The 15,425-nt window shown below is 39.1% G+C and overlaps 1 protein-coding gene across 1 annotated transcript; it reads left to right on the top strand.

The window, feature by feature from the left end:
* Window positions 1-10,039: 10,039 nt before the first annotated feature.
* On the top strand, window positions 10,040-14,258 carry atp5mf.L (ATP synthase membrane subunit f L homeolog). Its single transcript, XM_018236257.2, has 4 exons — window positions 10,040-10,159; window positions 12,249-12,356; window positions 12,840-12,956; window positions 14,166-14,258. Exons 1-4 carry the CDS (start codon window positions 10,144-10,146, stop codon window positions 14,192-14,194), a joined length of 270 nt encoding a protein of 89 aa, XP_018091746.1. The 5' UTR covers window positions 10,040-10,143; the 3' UTR covers window positions 14,195-14,258.
* The last annotated feature ends 1,167 nt before the right edge of the window (window positions 14,259-15,425 follow it).

The following is a 15,425-nucleotide window of genomic DNA, read 5'->3' on the forward strand; positions in this document are numbered from 1 at the left end:
TTGATTGCTTGGTATACTAGCTTGGTATGAACAAGTGACACCTTGTGAAGTAGCTACCCGTAGCTGGTAGATAATCAGAAGTATATCCATGGCCTTTTCTACAAGAAGTAAAATAGACATGGTACACAGGGTGTGATGAACCAGGGCAGACGTTTACTGAGATCAGCTTCTTGCAGGAGCAGGTAACAGACCGGGACACTGGTTATTGATTCAAGGATGATAATAACACAATGAACACTTCTCCAAAGTCCTCTACAATGCTCTTACATATAAATCTCACAAACAGGACCCCTGTCATGTGCAAATTCCCTGAGTGAATTCACTAAGTGCCCTTAGCTGTTCAGGGAGCCTCCTCTCCTAATTAACCAATTCCTGTTTCTCTGTACAGCTCCTGTACTTCCTTATATATGCTCCTATAGGGGAATACCCCTACACCCCTACCTTAAGGGCAGGCTGGTTTTCCTTTTTTGGCGCCTCTAGGCTGCTTGGCTACTAGCACCCGCCTGTGAATGTGCATATCCCACTCCCCCCCCCCCGTGCTTGCTCTAGCGTCTGCCTGTGCACGCTTTGGAAAAAACTATAGCCTCCAATATTTACTTCCCAGTTGTGTGAATTGTTTCAATGTCACTTCATTCATATAACCTCTACAATGTCAATGCCGCCAGCTCTCCTATTTTACCAAGTGTCTTTCATTTATAAAAATACATTTAATATAGGTATCAGCTAGTAACTTGTATGAATACAACTTCTGGCCCTCCCTGCCATTAGCCTCATACAAATATCCACCTCTATTTTCCCTTAATATAACCAAATCCTCATCCAACCTACCATAAATAGAATAACTCTCCACATGACTTCCAACATCCAACCTTCTAGCCCTCATCTTCCCCAAAGCAGCTGCCCCATTATCATTGAGGTACAGCCCATCCCTGGAAAAGAGCTTGTCGCAGATTGAAAAATCAGCCCATTTCTCAAAAAACCCAAATAACCTCCTCCCTATACAAAACTTTCAGATACACATAAATCTCCCTAAGCTCCCACTGCCTTCCTAATATAATCTATAGAACAGCCAATATCTTTTTCTACAGGTTGCCATTGGTACCAATGTACACCAAGACCACCATGTCTTCCATAGCCCCTACCAATAATCTGTCCTGTCGTTTCACCACATGCTGAACCCTAGCACCAGGCAAACAGCCAACAGTTTGAAATGTAGAGTACTTCCTTCCTAATAATTTAGTCCCCTATAAATACAACCTGGATTCCTTCCTACTTCTCACATCCTGTTCTAGAGAAGCTAACCCCCAGGGTGCTCTGAGGAAACTTGCTTGAGAAAATAAAATGAGAAGCTGGTGTAATATCATTTCCTGGCTGGTAATAAGGTGAAACCAGTCATAGTGTAAAGCCTTAACCAGCCAAGGATGACCAGATACTTTGTGTAACTCTTGTTATTTTGCTGGGTACAACTGACTTGAACAATTTCTAAGTGAGCCTGACCTGGAAATTCTGATCACTGTACCGAAAAAAATCCTTTGTTTTGAACAAAACAAATTGTAATTCCAAGAAAAATTTCATCCTGGGGGTGACTTGGGCTTCATTTATTTATATGTATTAGCATTAGGTATATGTATCTAAAACACAGGCTTTGTGATTACTGCTCAGTCCTTAAATGTTTACTTCTTCATACCATACTGAGAAAAAGAAATCATTAGCAGGTGTTGAAGTTAGGATAAAAATAACCACTAGTTACTTGACATTTCTGTCACATCAGATCTCAGGACCACATGTCAGTGGTGGCACCATGAAGAGTATTCTGTGCTGACAGCTTTGTGAGATAAATACTCAGGCTATATATGACTGTGATAAGGTTTCAGGGTAAGGTTTAAACAAAACATATAATGTTGGTTGAAATATGCAATTCATTGCTGAATTTTGCCCTGTCACCATAGCATTCTACTAAATATTATAAACAAATATTATTTTTAATTGTATAGTTTTACTTATAAAAATCTGTTTTCGATGTACCCCACCTTCTGCATGGGGTTCCTCTGAGATGTTACATAGTAACACAGTGACATAGTTACATAGTAAGTTGAAAAAAGACACACGTCCTTCAAGATCAATCTTTTAACTTTTTTTTAACCTGCCTAACTGCCAGTGGATCCAGAGGAAAGCAAAAAAAAACCCCATCTGTAGCCTCTCCAATTTGCCTGAGAGAGGGAAAGAATTCCTTACTGATTCCAAAATGGCAATCGGACTAGTCCCTGGATCAATTTGTACTATGAGCTATCTCCCATAACCCTGTATTTCTTCATTTGATAAAAAGCCATCCAACCCCTTCTTAAAGCTATCTAATGTATCAGCCAGTACAACTGATTCAGGGAGAGAATTCCACATCTTCACAGCTCTCACTGTAAAAAAACCCTTCCGAATATTTAGGCGGAACCTCCTTTCTTCTAATCGGAATGGGTGACCTTGTGTCAGCTGGAAAGACCTACTGGTAAATAAAGCATTAGAGAGATTATTATATGATCCCTTATATATTTATACATAGTTATCATATCACCCCTTAAATGCCTCTTCTTCAGCGTGAACATCCCCAATTTGGCCAGTCTTTCCTCATAGCTAAGATTTCCCATAGCTTAGTTGCCCTTCTATGCACCCTCTCTAATACAATAATGTCCTGTTTGAGTGATGGAGACCAAGACTGTACGGCATATTCTAGATGGGGACTTACAAGTGCTCTATACAGTGGAAGAATGACCCCCTCCTCTCGTGACTCTATGCCCCTTTTAATACAGCTCAAGACCTTATATGCCCTTGATGCTGCTGACTGTCATTGCTTGCTACAGCCAAGTTTATCATCTACAACAACTTTGAGGTCCTTTTCCATAATGGATTTGCCTAGTGCAGTCCCATTAAGGGTATAAGTGGCTTGGATATTTTTACATCCCAGGTGCATGACTTTACATTTATCAACATTGAATCTCATTTGCCACTTAGCTGCCCAGATTGCTAGTCTGTCAAGATCCTGTTGCAATGATGCTACATGCTGAATTTATTGGGCTGGATAGTTTTGTGTCATCTGCAAACACACTAAGTCATTAATGAACAGGTTAAATAAAAGTGGACCCAATACCGAGCCCTGAGGGACCCCACTCCAAGTAGAGAATGTACCATTAACAACCACCCTCTGTACCCGATCCTGTAGCCAGTTTCCTATCATGTGCAAATGACTTCATTAAGCCCAACAGACCTTAGTTTAGAAAGCTAAGCTTGTCTCGGACAAAGTTCCTATGCTAGCTGTTGATGATGTTGATGATTTTGATCCACATAAAGCTGCATGACACTTGGTTACAAAAATGCAGGGTTTCATAAAACATCTACTTCTTTACATTCTACTTCACTTGCAATTAAATTAAAAACTAAATCCAGATGTAATGCATCCAGGAAAACAAAGCTGTGGCAAATAAAGAATGATGCTAAATGATAAAGTCATGTAAAAATGAACAGTGGTCAAAGTAATAGATGATATAGCTGGCAATTACAGTAGTTTAATTTTAAAACAATTTCAATTAAACATTTCTAGTACTGCAGTTTCAAATATGAATTTTTGCAATATGTCTATGAAGATTTTCATTTATCCAGGTCATGATATACAGTATCTAGCAGACTTAAGTCAAAGGCAACAGGACATTTAGGGATAATTTTACTAAAGGGCGAAGTGACTAACGCTGGCGACAATTCACCAACATTACCACTTTTGGCCACTTCGCCGGTTTACTATGGCACACCCTCTTACATTCATCTCCTCTAATGAGATGCACTGGGTAGTGGAGAGTAGGAAGAATGTGCCATTTGGCTATTTGACTAAGCTGACCCACCACAAAGTATTGATAAATATCAGGTACCCCCAATAATTTGTTTTGACTTAAGTTGTTTTTTGTTAATTTGAGGTTTAATCTTGTCACAAATATATCCTGAAAAAATCCTTCTACTGGTGTAAGTGAGAGGCCTAGAGACCAAGAAATACAAAGAACTTTTTTATCCTGTAGGGTCCATCTTAAAGGGGAACTATCACGAAAATTTAAATTTAAGCTTTGTCATACTGAAATGAGAAACTTTCTAAATACAATCAATTAAAAATTCTGCATTGTTTCTGACATAATCAAGTTTATCTTTACTATTCCTCTCTCAGCATATGTTTCTCTTCGTTCTCTCTTCATGCAGCAGTTGGGTGAAACTATTTTATTCTACTGCGCATGTGTCTGCCCTGGGAACTTTGAAGAAAGGAGAAGCCGGAAGAGGACTGCTCACTGGTGCTCGCTGCTTCTTGGCTCTTCAGATTTCCCAGTGCAGACTCATGCACAGTAGAACAAAAGCTGGCTTTTTCATTAATGTTTGGCTTTTCACTCTACTGCGCATGCACGAGCTGATAGAAGAAGAGGATCGATCCGTGGTGCTTGCTTGAAAAACCCCGCGCCAGTGCAGTTTTCTGCTAATAGGAGCACCAATTTTTTTGGTGCACATAGCCTAGAAAAATTAGAGGGAACATTGACCTCAAGGCACCAAGCCTGAGGAGATGTGGTAATATTGGAGTTGTTAACTGTGATGGACACATCTGTTATGTAAGGGGTGTGGGATGGGGGAAAACAAATTCTGTCTATTTGGGACATCCATATAGAGACGTGTAAGAAGAGACCCTAGTTAAGAGCTCTGGATTGTGATCTGGAGAGGAAAGATAGATTTGAGGATGGTCAGCATAGAGGTGGTATTGAAAACCATATGAATTGATTATTTTGCCAAGAAAATAATATGGGCCTAGGGCAGAAACAGCCCTCAACAGAAAAATGTAGAGGAGAAGATGATCCTCCAGTGTGGGAAACACTACAAGTACGATTTGAGAGGTAGTATGAAAACCAGGACAAGGCGGACAGTATGTAGAGCTTGGAGGAGAAAGGGGTAACCAACAGTGTCAAAAGTCACTGAAAGGTCTAGGAATATTGGTAGCGAGAAGTCGTTTTTGGCTTTAGCTGATAACAGGTGCTACATAACTGGAACATGCCAGCTGAAATAAAGATATTGCAGTAGGCCTTTAGTGAACAGAACACTTTGCAAACCCAGGTGAACAAACAATTCCTTCCGGTCAAGAACTTGTCTTACAACCACAATTTATAAGCTGCAGTGTTGCAAATAACCATGGGATTTCCATACATGGCCAACCTTACAGACTGCTGCCATCTACAGACCACAACATTGCATTAACTACAAAATGTCCAGGGAACGTTTAGTGACTGTAGCAGTACTGGAGATCCAACAGGAACAAGATTTTGCCTGACTGTGAGCTGCCTTGCCACAAAAAAAAAAGTTCCCTAAATATCATGTTTCAGGTTTACTTCCATACTATACATATAAGGTTCCACCATGCACAGTTTTTTTTTATAGTTTTGCACATCTACCATGATACAGTATATATTAATTTTCAGTAACTTTAAAGTCATGTGTAAGTGTTCCTGCTATCTGCAACAACTGTCCACCCCTTAATATTCTATGCACTGCTGGTTGTGACTCCTGAAACTGCTAACCTGAAGAACAACCTCTGCTACAGAAAGGTATAAACAAGTGCTTCTTTCAAAATGTAATAATTTACAAATAAAGCCATTGAAAATGTTAATTTAATGTATATTCAAAGTTTTTAAAAAATGTTTTAACATTTTTCAATAGATGTGCTACTAGATATGAATTATATATTTTTTTTTTTTTTCAACTTTTTATTTATTAAGCAGACAAAGATATCTTCCATATGTAGGTAACATGCAGTGTTATACTTGTGTAATGCCGACAATATCTCATTATCTGAGTAGATTTTGCATGTACATTTCAGTCTGCTGTTTTCATAACAGTAAGAAATATCAAAGAAGAAGAAAAAGAAACATTATATGAAATAAGAAGGAAAAACAGGAGGAAGGGGGGTACAAAGGGGGGGGAAAGTGGGAACTCTCGCCGTTGAAATACATTACAAAAACCACCTGAGTAGTATATCAAACTATTCTGAAAATAAAACAAAACATTTTTCAAAAACATGCGGCTCCGGTGTCTGTGTTCGCAGGATTCGGTAAATTTTGAGTGTCACACCGTGTGAGCCAAGGGGCCCAGATTGCAGTAAATAAGTCTAGTTTTTGATGGACCAATGCAGTAAGTCTTTCCATCGAGGACACCCACCATATTCTCCTTTTTATTTCCACAAATGTCGGGACGCCCTCTTTCCATCTATGTGCTATAGCACACCTTGTAGCCAGGCATATCTGCGAGCATAATTTGTATTCCTTTTTGGTAAGGGAATTCGGTTTAAAGGTGAGGAGTGCATGAATTATATTTTTAATTTTTTTTTTAATATATTGTAGAGCTGCAATATAACTGTTCTATTACTATCAAATGTAAACTGAAACGTGTCTATAATATTTCTGATTCTAAAACCAGAGTCAGAACTGGACTGAAGTAAACTGGACTGGAGCAAATGATTTCATATTGTTTGATAAATATATTATACTAAAGCTCAAATATGACAATATGCAGAGAACTAGAAATTTCTCCCTGACATACAGTATAAACAACATCTGCTCTTTACAAAATCAAGTTAATTAATTCAGGGATTTCTTAGGCACATCATGTCGATGTTGTCATATTCTGTCATCAGTGGTGACTTGTATTCCATCCTGCCTGTGTTCTGGGAGTAAATACACTTGAAGTTTAGTGTCTTAAGCACTGGCTTTTGAAAGCCCAAGACAAATGACATATCACCAGACTATTTTAAAAACATAGGCGAATATAGCACATTTTTTTTTTATTTGTTAGACTTGAAATAAAAGGAAAGTGTAAAACACTGGGGGGGTTCTGATACGTTGGGCACCCCAAGTATATCACTTTGCTAACTTTTTCGCCCAGACCAGTGCTACTTTGCAGAAAAAAACTGCACCAATCAGGGGATCTTTCTTGCCTAGTGAAGCTCTGCAATGTTTTCATTACTTCCCATGACTCGTTAGCCGTTTTCTAGGCTTGCAAATGCACTGTATAGTAAAATTATGAAGGCATTAAATATAAACATACTTTTGTTCTTCATGCTGTCCAACTCCTGACACAATTCTAGGGCCGCAACAACCTTAAGGCAACCAAAATGATTTAGTGGCAGTTTTACTAAGGTTCGATTTTTTTGATCAAAACTCACAATTTCAAGTTTAAAAACACAAACTTGAATTTGAATCCAAGATTTATTATCCCCCTACACACTGGAAACAACTCAAATTCATGAAGAAGTCAGTGGCAGAGGGCCGTTGAACCATTTGAAGATGTTTCTAGCTGTTACTAGGTTTTTTTCGGAGGAAAACTCAATTCAAATTGTTCAATTCGAGTTAACATTTGTCCGAATTTGACCAAATTTTAGACATTTCAGTCTTTTCATAAATAAGCTCCCATTCGAGTTGTGAGTTGAAGTTTATTGGAGTAAAAAAAATTTCACATAACTCTAAAATTTGACCTTTGATAAATAACCTCCTTAGTGGTGGATTCCACCACAAATAAATTAATGCTCTAATATAGAGATATAAATGTTATATTTGCCATACAATAGATGCTAAATATTGCACAGGAGTCAAAACATAACTACTGTGACGATTATGCCCAGAGGCAGGCCTGTACAGCCGGACGCCCTAGGCAGCCCAGGCTGCTAGTTCACCCCTCATCTCCGTCTCCCCGCAGCAGGGCCCACTTGCGCATGCGCATCAGTAGCGATCATGCGGCATCAGCGCTCGCGTGCGCAGTAACACCTTTCATACAAGCATACACCGAAGCAGCATTCTCTGGCGCAGGTCTAGTGACAGGTCTGGTCTAGGAGTAGGCAGAAGAGGTAGCTGCCCAGCGCCCCCCAATCATTGTACCCTAGGCAGCTGCCTCTTCTGCCAACCCCTAGTTCCGGCTCTGATTATGCCACTTCAGAGGCACGTGATTTTAGGTGTGGCTCTAAGGGATAACTTGCTCAGTCTCCTACTCAACTTGCACACAGGTTAGACATGCACAACAGCGCCCCAAAAACTAACCAACACCCACAAAATCCACACAAAACTCACTGCCACCACTCTCGTACTTTTATGATATATACGATGAGAGATGCCATGTAGTAAAAGGTTTAATGTAATTGAACACACACCAGCAGTCAAATTGTTAATCAGCATACAGAGGGCTAAGGCACACAGTTACACACTTTCAGGCTATGGTTTTCTTAGAGCACCATGGACAAAACTTTGCAAGGCGATGACATGCTTGAGACGTATTGGGCATGCAGAATATTATGGGACTGATCGAGAAATGGCAGGTACAAACTACCTGTACCCGACTGTCAGATGAAGACGCAGCGTGCGCTGGGTTGCCACCCGGCCGGTATTTTACCGGTCTGGCCGGTAAAATACCTGCCAAGGCCGGGGCCAGTATTACAAATTTACCGGCAATGTAGCTGCCGGTAAATTTGTAATACGATTAAATGGAGCCCTCAGCCTGCCCCCAATCCCCTGGAACTTACCTTTTCTTTTGCCTCTTCTAGCGTCCGTGGTGTGGTCCCTTTTGACGTCACGGTCCACCCATTTTGACGTCAGGGCCCGCCCATTAAAAAAGGTGGCAACCCTAAGCGTGCAGCGTTAACATCTGACAGTCGGATACATGTTGTTTGTACCTGAAAATTCTTGATCAGTCCCATTATATTCTGCACATCCGACACAACGCATGCGTCATCGCCTTGTGGAGTCCAACCCTAATAGTGAAGGGTCAGGAGACAAATCTGGATCTCCTTGCTGTTTAATAGTAATTAAAAAGAGGTGCATGCTTAATTTGTGTCCCCTGAATAAAAGGATAACAAACATTGGCCTAGGACAGGCCGGACAGGCCATGTGTGGGTTCTGGCAAATGCCAGAGGGGCTGGTATAAGATACCACAGAAAGTCAGTATTTAGTGGACTGGTGGGGGCTGTTTGGGCCTCTATGTGGGCTGATTAGGTTTCTGTGTACCTGAAATGCCAGGGCCTATTTTAATTCTCAGTCCAGACTCCAGACCTGGTCTAGGAGATGGAAAATGTCAATGTACATCCTGAGGGTGTTTCCACATAAAATTTAGAAACTAAACATCTTATTGAAGTGGGCGACCCCAAGTAACTTAAATAAGCCCCTGGTTCATTGAGGCCATGTAGATAAGCCTTTGCACAGAAATGCCTAAAATGTGTCCCTACTAGGGTTGCCACTTTTGCTGATGGCTATACCCGAACAAGGGGGGCAGAGCAGATAACATTGGGGGTGGGGCAGTGATGTAGGAACGGGCATGATGACATCAGAGGTGGGCACAATGATGTTGGTGGAGTTATGACACCCGGGCAAGGTTATTGCATCACTTAGATGCAACTGGCTGGATTTCTATCCAGTATTCTCAATGTTTTAAAGTGCTGATGCCCAGTACAAAACCACATAGGTGGCAACCATATCTCTAGCTATAGTCTGCTTTAATCCTTTAATTACAGGTATGAGATCTATTATACAGAAATCAATTATCCAGAAAGCTCTGAAATACAGCAATGCTAATTTAGAAAAAAAAAAACAATCTGTTTTTGTATCTGTAATAATAAGAAATTAATTGTATTTGATAGTAACTTAGCCATGTTTAGGTGAGTAACCTAGTATTTAATTGCTTTTTATGTATTGGCCAGATAATTGTTCGGGTTTCATAAGACTGAACAACGAACAGAACAATCAGACCCGAACAGGCCTTACAAAAACCGAACTGTTCGGGTCAAAACCGAACAGGCGGCAATCCTAGTCCCTAACCCTAAAATAACCCTTTAAATAGCATTTAGCGAACAGCTTCTCAAAGCAAATGAAGTCAAGACTATAATAAGTGCTACTGGTTTATCTGCATTTTATATTCAATCTCTACGGATGCCGAATTCCGTATTATTAAATGCAGTTTACAGAACCCCAGTTGCCTTATATCCGCAAATGACCTAATCACTTCCCCGCCTCTCATTCAGTTTCCCGTCATGCATTGTAGCTTGTGATGTAGCCACTTCTTCCCAGTGTTCCAAGCGCCTGTGACATCTCGGTCATTAAGATGGCGGACAAGCCGGGTAAGCTGTTACGGTCGTGGGCCATATTTAGCTTTCTGATGGCTCGTGGGAAATGCAATGTTTTACAAAGTCACTCACGGGACTGCTGAGCTGCACGAGCAAGGAATTGTGCGAAAATATCAGCGACGTGTATTATTTGTCAGCGGCATTCTGTTTAGAAACTGAGCTTGTGACTGGAAATGCTGCTTGAGTCCAGAATGTGCCTGACGTCACTTAAATCATTTTCTGTACTGTAAAACCCTGGGAAGGGACAAATCAGCTCAAATGACCTTGGTGGGTCATAAACCCCCAGTACAGGATTTATAGCTGTACTGTCTGTATAGGAGAATGATACCTTTGTTTTCATATCAGATTAAAAAAGGTGAAAATGTTAGGGTTAGATAATGGATGAAATTGGGACCCTGTTCCCTTCAATTGCAGTACAAACCATATGCAGTGGGGAAACATTGCTTCCAAGCCTTAAAAAGGCTAAATGGTTTTGAATGACCTTGCTGGGGTATAAAACCTGTGAAAGTACTTAAAACTGTAATTGTAGTATTGTATAGGACTATAGGGGATGAGTTGTGTTTTAGTTTTAGATTTAATAAAAAAAAAAGGTGAGGATGGTAGGTTTAGCTACACTAGTGTGAGACTTTAAAGGTTAAGTAAACCTTTAAAATAAGTGAATGTAAAACTGATGAGGGGGCTATTCTAAGCACTTTTGACATTTACGTTCATTATTTATTTTCTTTCTATTCCAAGATATTAAAGAATACATGTACTGGTAATATGAATGAATTTTGTTACAACAGCTCCACCTGCTGGTCATTTCCCCACGAGTCTGACCATCAAGTAAGTTTCTGTAAACGTGGAGCGCTCACCTTACTGTTTCACACTTCTTGTAGTGTCAGGTGCTGTAACTGGAGGACCCACTCCTGTCACTGGGTCATAATAACATGTAGAAAGGAACCAGCAGCACACTGTGTTCAAGTTGCAAAAAGTGTACCAAAATTTATTAAGCCCACATCATACAATTAGGCAACGTTTCGGGCCTACCAGGCCCTTTATCAAGCTTGATAAAGGGCCTGGTAGTCAAGTAAGTTGTCAGGAGAAAGAAAGAGGCTGCTCTGATGTTCTTCTGCTTAGGAACGATGTGAGAAAGGTTTCTAATTATTCCTAAGCAGAAGAACATCAGAGCAGCTAAGAATAGCCCCCTCATCAGTTTTACATTCACTTCATTTAAAGGTTTACTTATCCTTTAAGTGAATGTTTAGTAGAAAGTGATGTAGAAAGTGATATTCTGAGATAGTTTCCAGTTGTTCTTCATTTTTCATTATCTGTGGTTCTTGAGTTAGGAATTTTATTCAGCAGCTGTCCAATTTCAGCAATCTGGTTGCTATGATCCAAATGACCCTAGCAACCATGCATTGATTTAAATAAGCGACTGGAATATGAATAGGAGAGGCCTGAACGAAGAATAATAAAAAATAACGGTAACAGATTTGCAGCCTTACAGAATATTTGCTTTTTAGATGGTCAGTGACCCCCATTTGAAAACTGGAAAGAGCCAGAAGAATAAATAAGGCAGATAAATAAAAAAAATCAAAAATGAAGGCCACTTGAAAAGTTGCTTATAATAGCCCTTCTATAACATACTAAAAGTTAACTTAAAGGTGAACCAATCCTTTATCAGAGTGCTTGCGTTTTGCAACTTACATCCAGTCAATGACCGAAAAGAAAAGCCTCTCTCCAAGGGTATACATTAAGATTTAGTTATCGATTGTAAGCAATCTGTATGTTCAGTGTGCATTTATTGTATGGTGTATTGGAGTATATTGGTGCTTTATAAATACATGTTAATTATTATATCCTTAGCAGTAAATATACTCCCTGGCAAATTATCAGGTGCCTTTTACCTGCAGATGGAGACTCTGATTTCTGATGCGCAGTGGAAATTCTAACAGCTACATTTAGAGGCACATTTATCAACGGTTGAATTATATAAAACTCCCAGAAACACGAAATTCGACCCAGCGAAATGTATTAATAAAATCAAAACAAACACAGGTTATTTATATAATTTCTTTTATCTTCTATTTTCACCTTGAAGTGCCCCTTGCAGAGAGAAGGCTCATGGATGTTAAGCTTGGTCATCTGCCCAACTGGCTGACAACTCGTGATTTCACACCAAATGGAATCTTTGCATCTATACGCAGAGGTCTGTATATGAGTGTATTTGTGCCCACTGTTGATACACCAGTACTTATTCCTTGTCATTCCTGGTAATGTTATTATGTGGCATTGTGCTTCTGTATTTGCCAGAAACTGGTAATTATAAATCAACCATGTGCAAAAAAAAAAAAAGGAAAATACATATGTATTTTTTAATATCTCCATTACTTAAATAAAAATACAAGCAAAATATTATACGTTTTAAGTTATAAAGTTTCTGGTACAAACTGTAGCTGTCCAATAATGCACAAAAGCTTGTTTGACTTCACCTTTCTGCAGACCGCAGGCTTAATTACAGGGTTCCTGCCAGTAAAAGGTTCTCAAAGTGTGTGCTTTTATATTTGGTTTTCCCTAAAATTTAAATAAAACCGTTGATTACACACAGGCATTCACTTACACAAATGTCATTCTTCCTTTGCTAGTAATTCCTTAAAATTATTAATTTATTTTCATATTTTTAAACTTTTAGGCCACAGCGCCTATTTCAACAAGTACATCAATGTGAAGAAGGGAGGCATTGGAGGAGTGGCTATGCTCCTGGCTGGTTATGTCGTTCTGAGTTATGTCTGGGAGTATGATCACATCAGTAAGTTTCCATATTACAGCATTCATTAACGGAATATCCACCCAATTACAAGCAAAGTTGTCTATTAATGCAATACATCTTCACTGCAACATTTCATTTGGTAATTATGCAGTGTGTATTGCAGTTGCCAAGCTCAGGGTCCTGAGAAGTGGTGTATATGTGTTTGAGGCTCATTTAACAGACAGGTGACCAGAAAATTGCATGAAGGAAACGTCAGACTGCTCCTTGTGTCGTTCCCTTAAGACAATCTCTACATTATACTGAAATTTAATTTTAGGGCAATGACACATGGGGAGATTTGTTGCCCCTGTTAAAAACAAAAAAACAAATTTGCTAGTGTGAACAAATTTTCCCCCAAAAAAAATGGCAATACATGGCAAGTGAATGACATTTTCCAGAGATTAAGCTCCCAAGTGCACATTTTTAAAGGGGTGGTTCACCTTTAAGTTAACTTTTGTTATGTTATAGAATGGTTAATTATAAGAAACTTTTCAATTGGTCTTCTTTGTTTTATTGTTTCTGAACTATTTGCCTTCTTCTACTAACTCTTTCCAGCTTTCAAATGAGGGTCATTGACCCTGTCTAAAAATAAATAAATAAATACTCTGTAAGGCAGAGTACACGTATATTGTTATGGCTACTTTTTATTACTCCTCTTTCTATTCAGACCCTCCCTATTTGTATTCCACTCCCTTATTGAAATAAGTGCATGGTTGCTAGGGTAATTTGGACTCAACCAGACGGTTGAAACGGCAAACTGGAGAGTTGCTAAATAACTAGAAAAAACACAAATCATAAAAACCAATTGCAAATTGTCTCAGAATATCACTCTCTACATCATACTAAAAGTTAACTCAAAGGTGAACAACCCCTTTAAGGACATGGGACAAAGGTGTTTATCAGCAAAGAAACCATCATCTTGGTTGTTGTGTCTATGAATCTAGTCACATTAGCAATGCTACAAAGACCTCCCTTTTTAAATTTAAATGTGAGTTTACTTAGTTGCGTGGTCATTTATTGTAATAGATATTAAATAAACCTACATAAACCAGGTGGAGCATAATATTACTAAACATAGAAGAGACTACAATAATGTAATATCTGCCTAAAAAGCATTTTTTGTGTGTACAAGATACACACATTATGTAATTTTTCCTTTAAAATGATGCTGAAATCATGTGTTTCTTGTTTTTTTCTCCCCTCTTGCAGAGCATGATCGCTGGAGAAAATATCACTGATCTGAGGAAATCATTCCTTCTGTGCTTAATGTTTCTTGTACAGTTAATAAATATCAAAACAATGTATTCTGTGTTTCTGTTTTGGCCTGGGCTGCTATAAAAAGACAACTTTTTTCCCACTGAGACCTGTAAAGGTGTATCCTTAGGAGAAATGGTGCCATATTAAACCACTCCAAGTCTTGGGTTCATATCTCCATCAATTGCTGGATCCTCTGACTGCCTTGCTTTTTAGTATTTTATTTATTTTGCCCACCAACATGCTGTAGGTGATATAATTGGCCCATTACTTGTAATAAGTTGGACAGCAGCTGTCCTAGAAGAAGCCGAACAAACATATAACCTTCAATAAGGGTAAAGGCAAAAAGTAATTTCAGGTGCTTTTCAGAGATTTTCTTCCTATTCTGCTGGGTGTCATTCTGATACATTTATGTATATTAAGCAGTACTGAAGATTTGACCTGCTAAAACTTAATGCAGCGTAGGTTGAGATAACATGCTTTCTCAAAGGGTGAGAGGGTTTCTGGGGTGTTGGGACCCAATGCTTCTAAATGTAGATAATGTAGCTCGTGCTTAAGTATTATAGGCATAGGTACCAACTGCCTGACTGTATTTACTACAGACCTGTATTAGTATTTACAATGCACTGTACAAGCTGATGCAGAGAATTTAAAGCTGATGGCATCCAGGATGGGGAGACATGCCTTAACACACCTATTTTGTGTTCCTATTATCTGGAAAATATGCATTAGACATTGGGTGGTTACTAACATGGGTTTGCTGTTTAGGAGTCAGAAGGAAGCCAGACAGTAGCTTACCTGATGTCAGCTGCTCTCTTGTTGGACAGAATGGTTTCTTCTCAAAACCAACGCTTACTCAAAAGGGTGGTTCACCTTTAAGTTAAATTTGTGTGTCATAGAATGGCAAATTATAAGTAACTTTTTAACTGCCTCTTTCCAGCTGCCAAATGGGGGTCGGCGCCCCATCTTAAAAACAAATGCTCTGTAAAGCTGCAAATGTATTGTTTTGCTACCCTCTCCAATTCCAGTCTCTTATTCAAATCAATGCATGGTTGCTAGGGTAAGATTTTGCAAACTGGAGAGCTGCTAAATAACTTAAAAACCACAATGAAAAAAACAATTGCAAATTGTCTCAGAATTTCATTCACTACATTATACTAAAAGCTAATTTAAAGGTGAACAACTCCTTTAACAAAACATCTACATCATGAGCCT

The sequence above is a fragment of the Xenopus laevis genome, chromosome 9_10L (assembly GCF_017654675.1).
Source record: "Xenopus laevis strain J_2021 chromosome 9_10L, Xenopus_laevis_v10.1, whole genome shotgun sequence".
In the NCBI taxonomy this organism is placed as follows: domain Eukaryota; kingdom Metazoa; phylum Chordata; class Amphibia; order Anura; family Pipidae; genus Xenopus; species Xenopus laevis.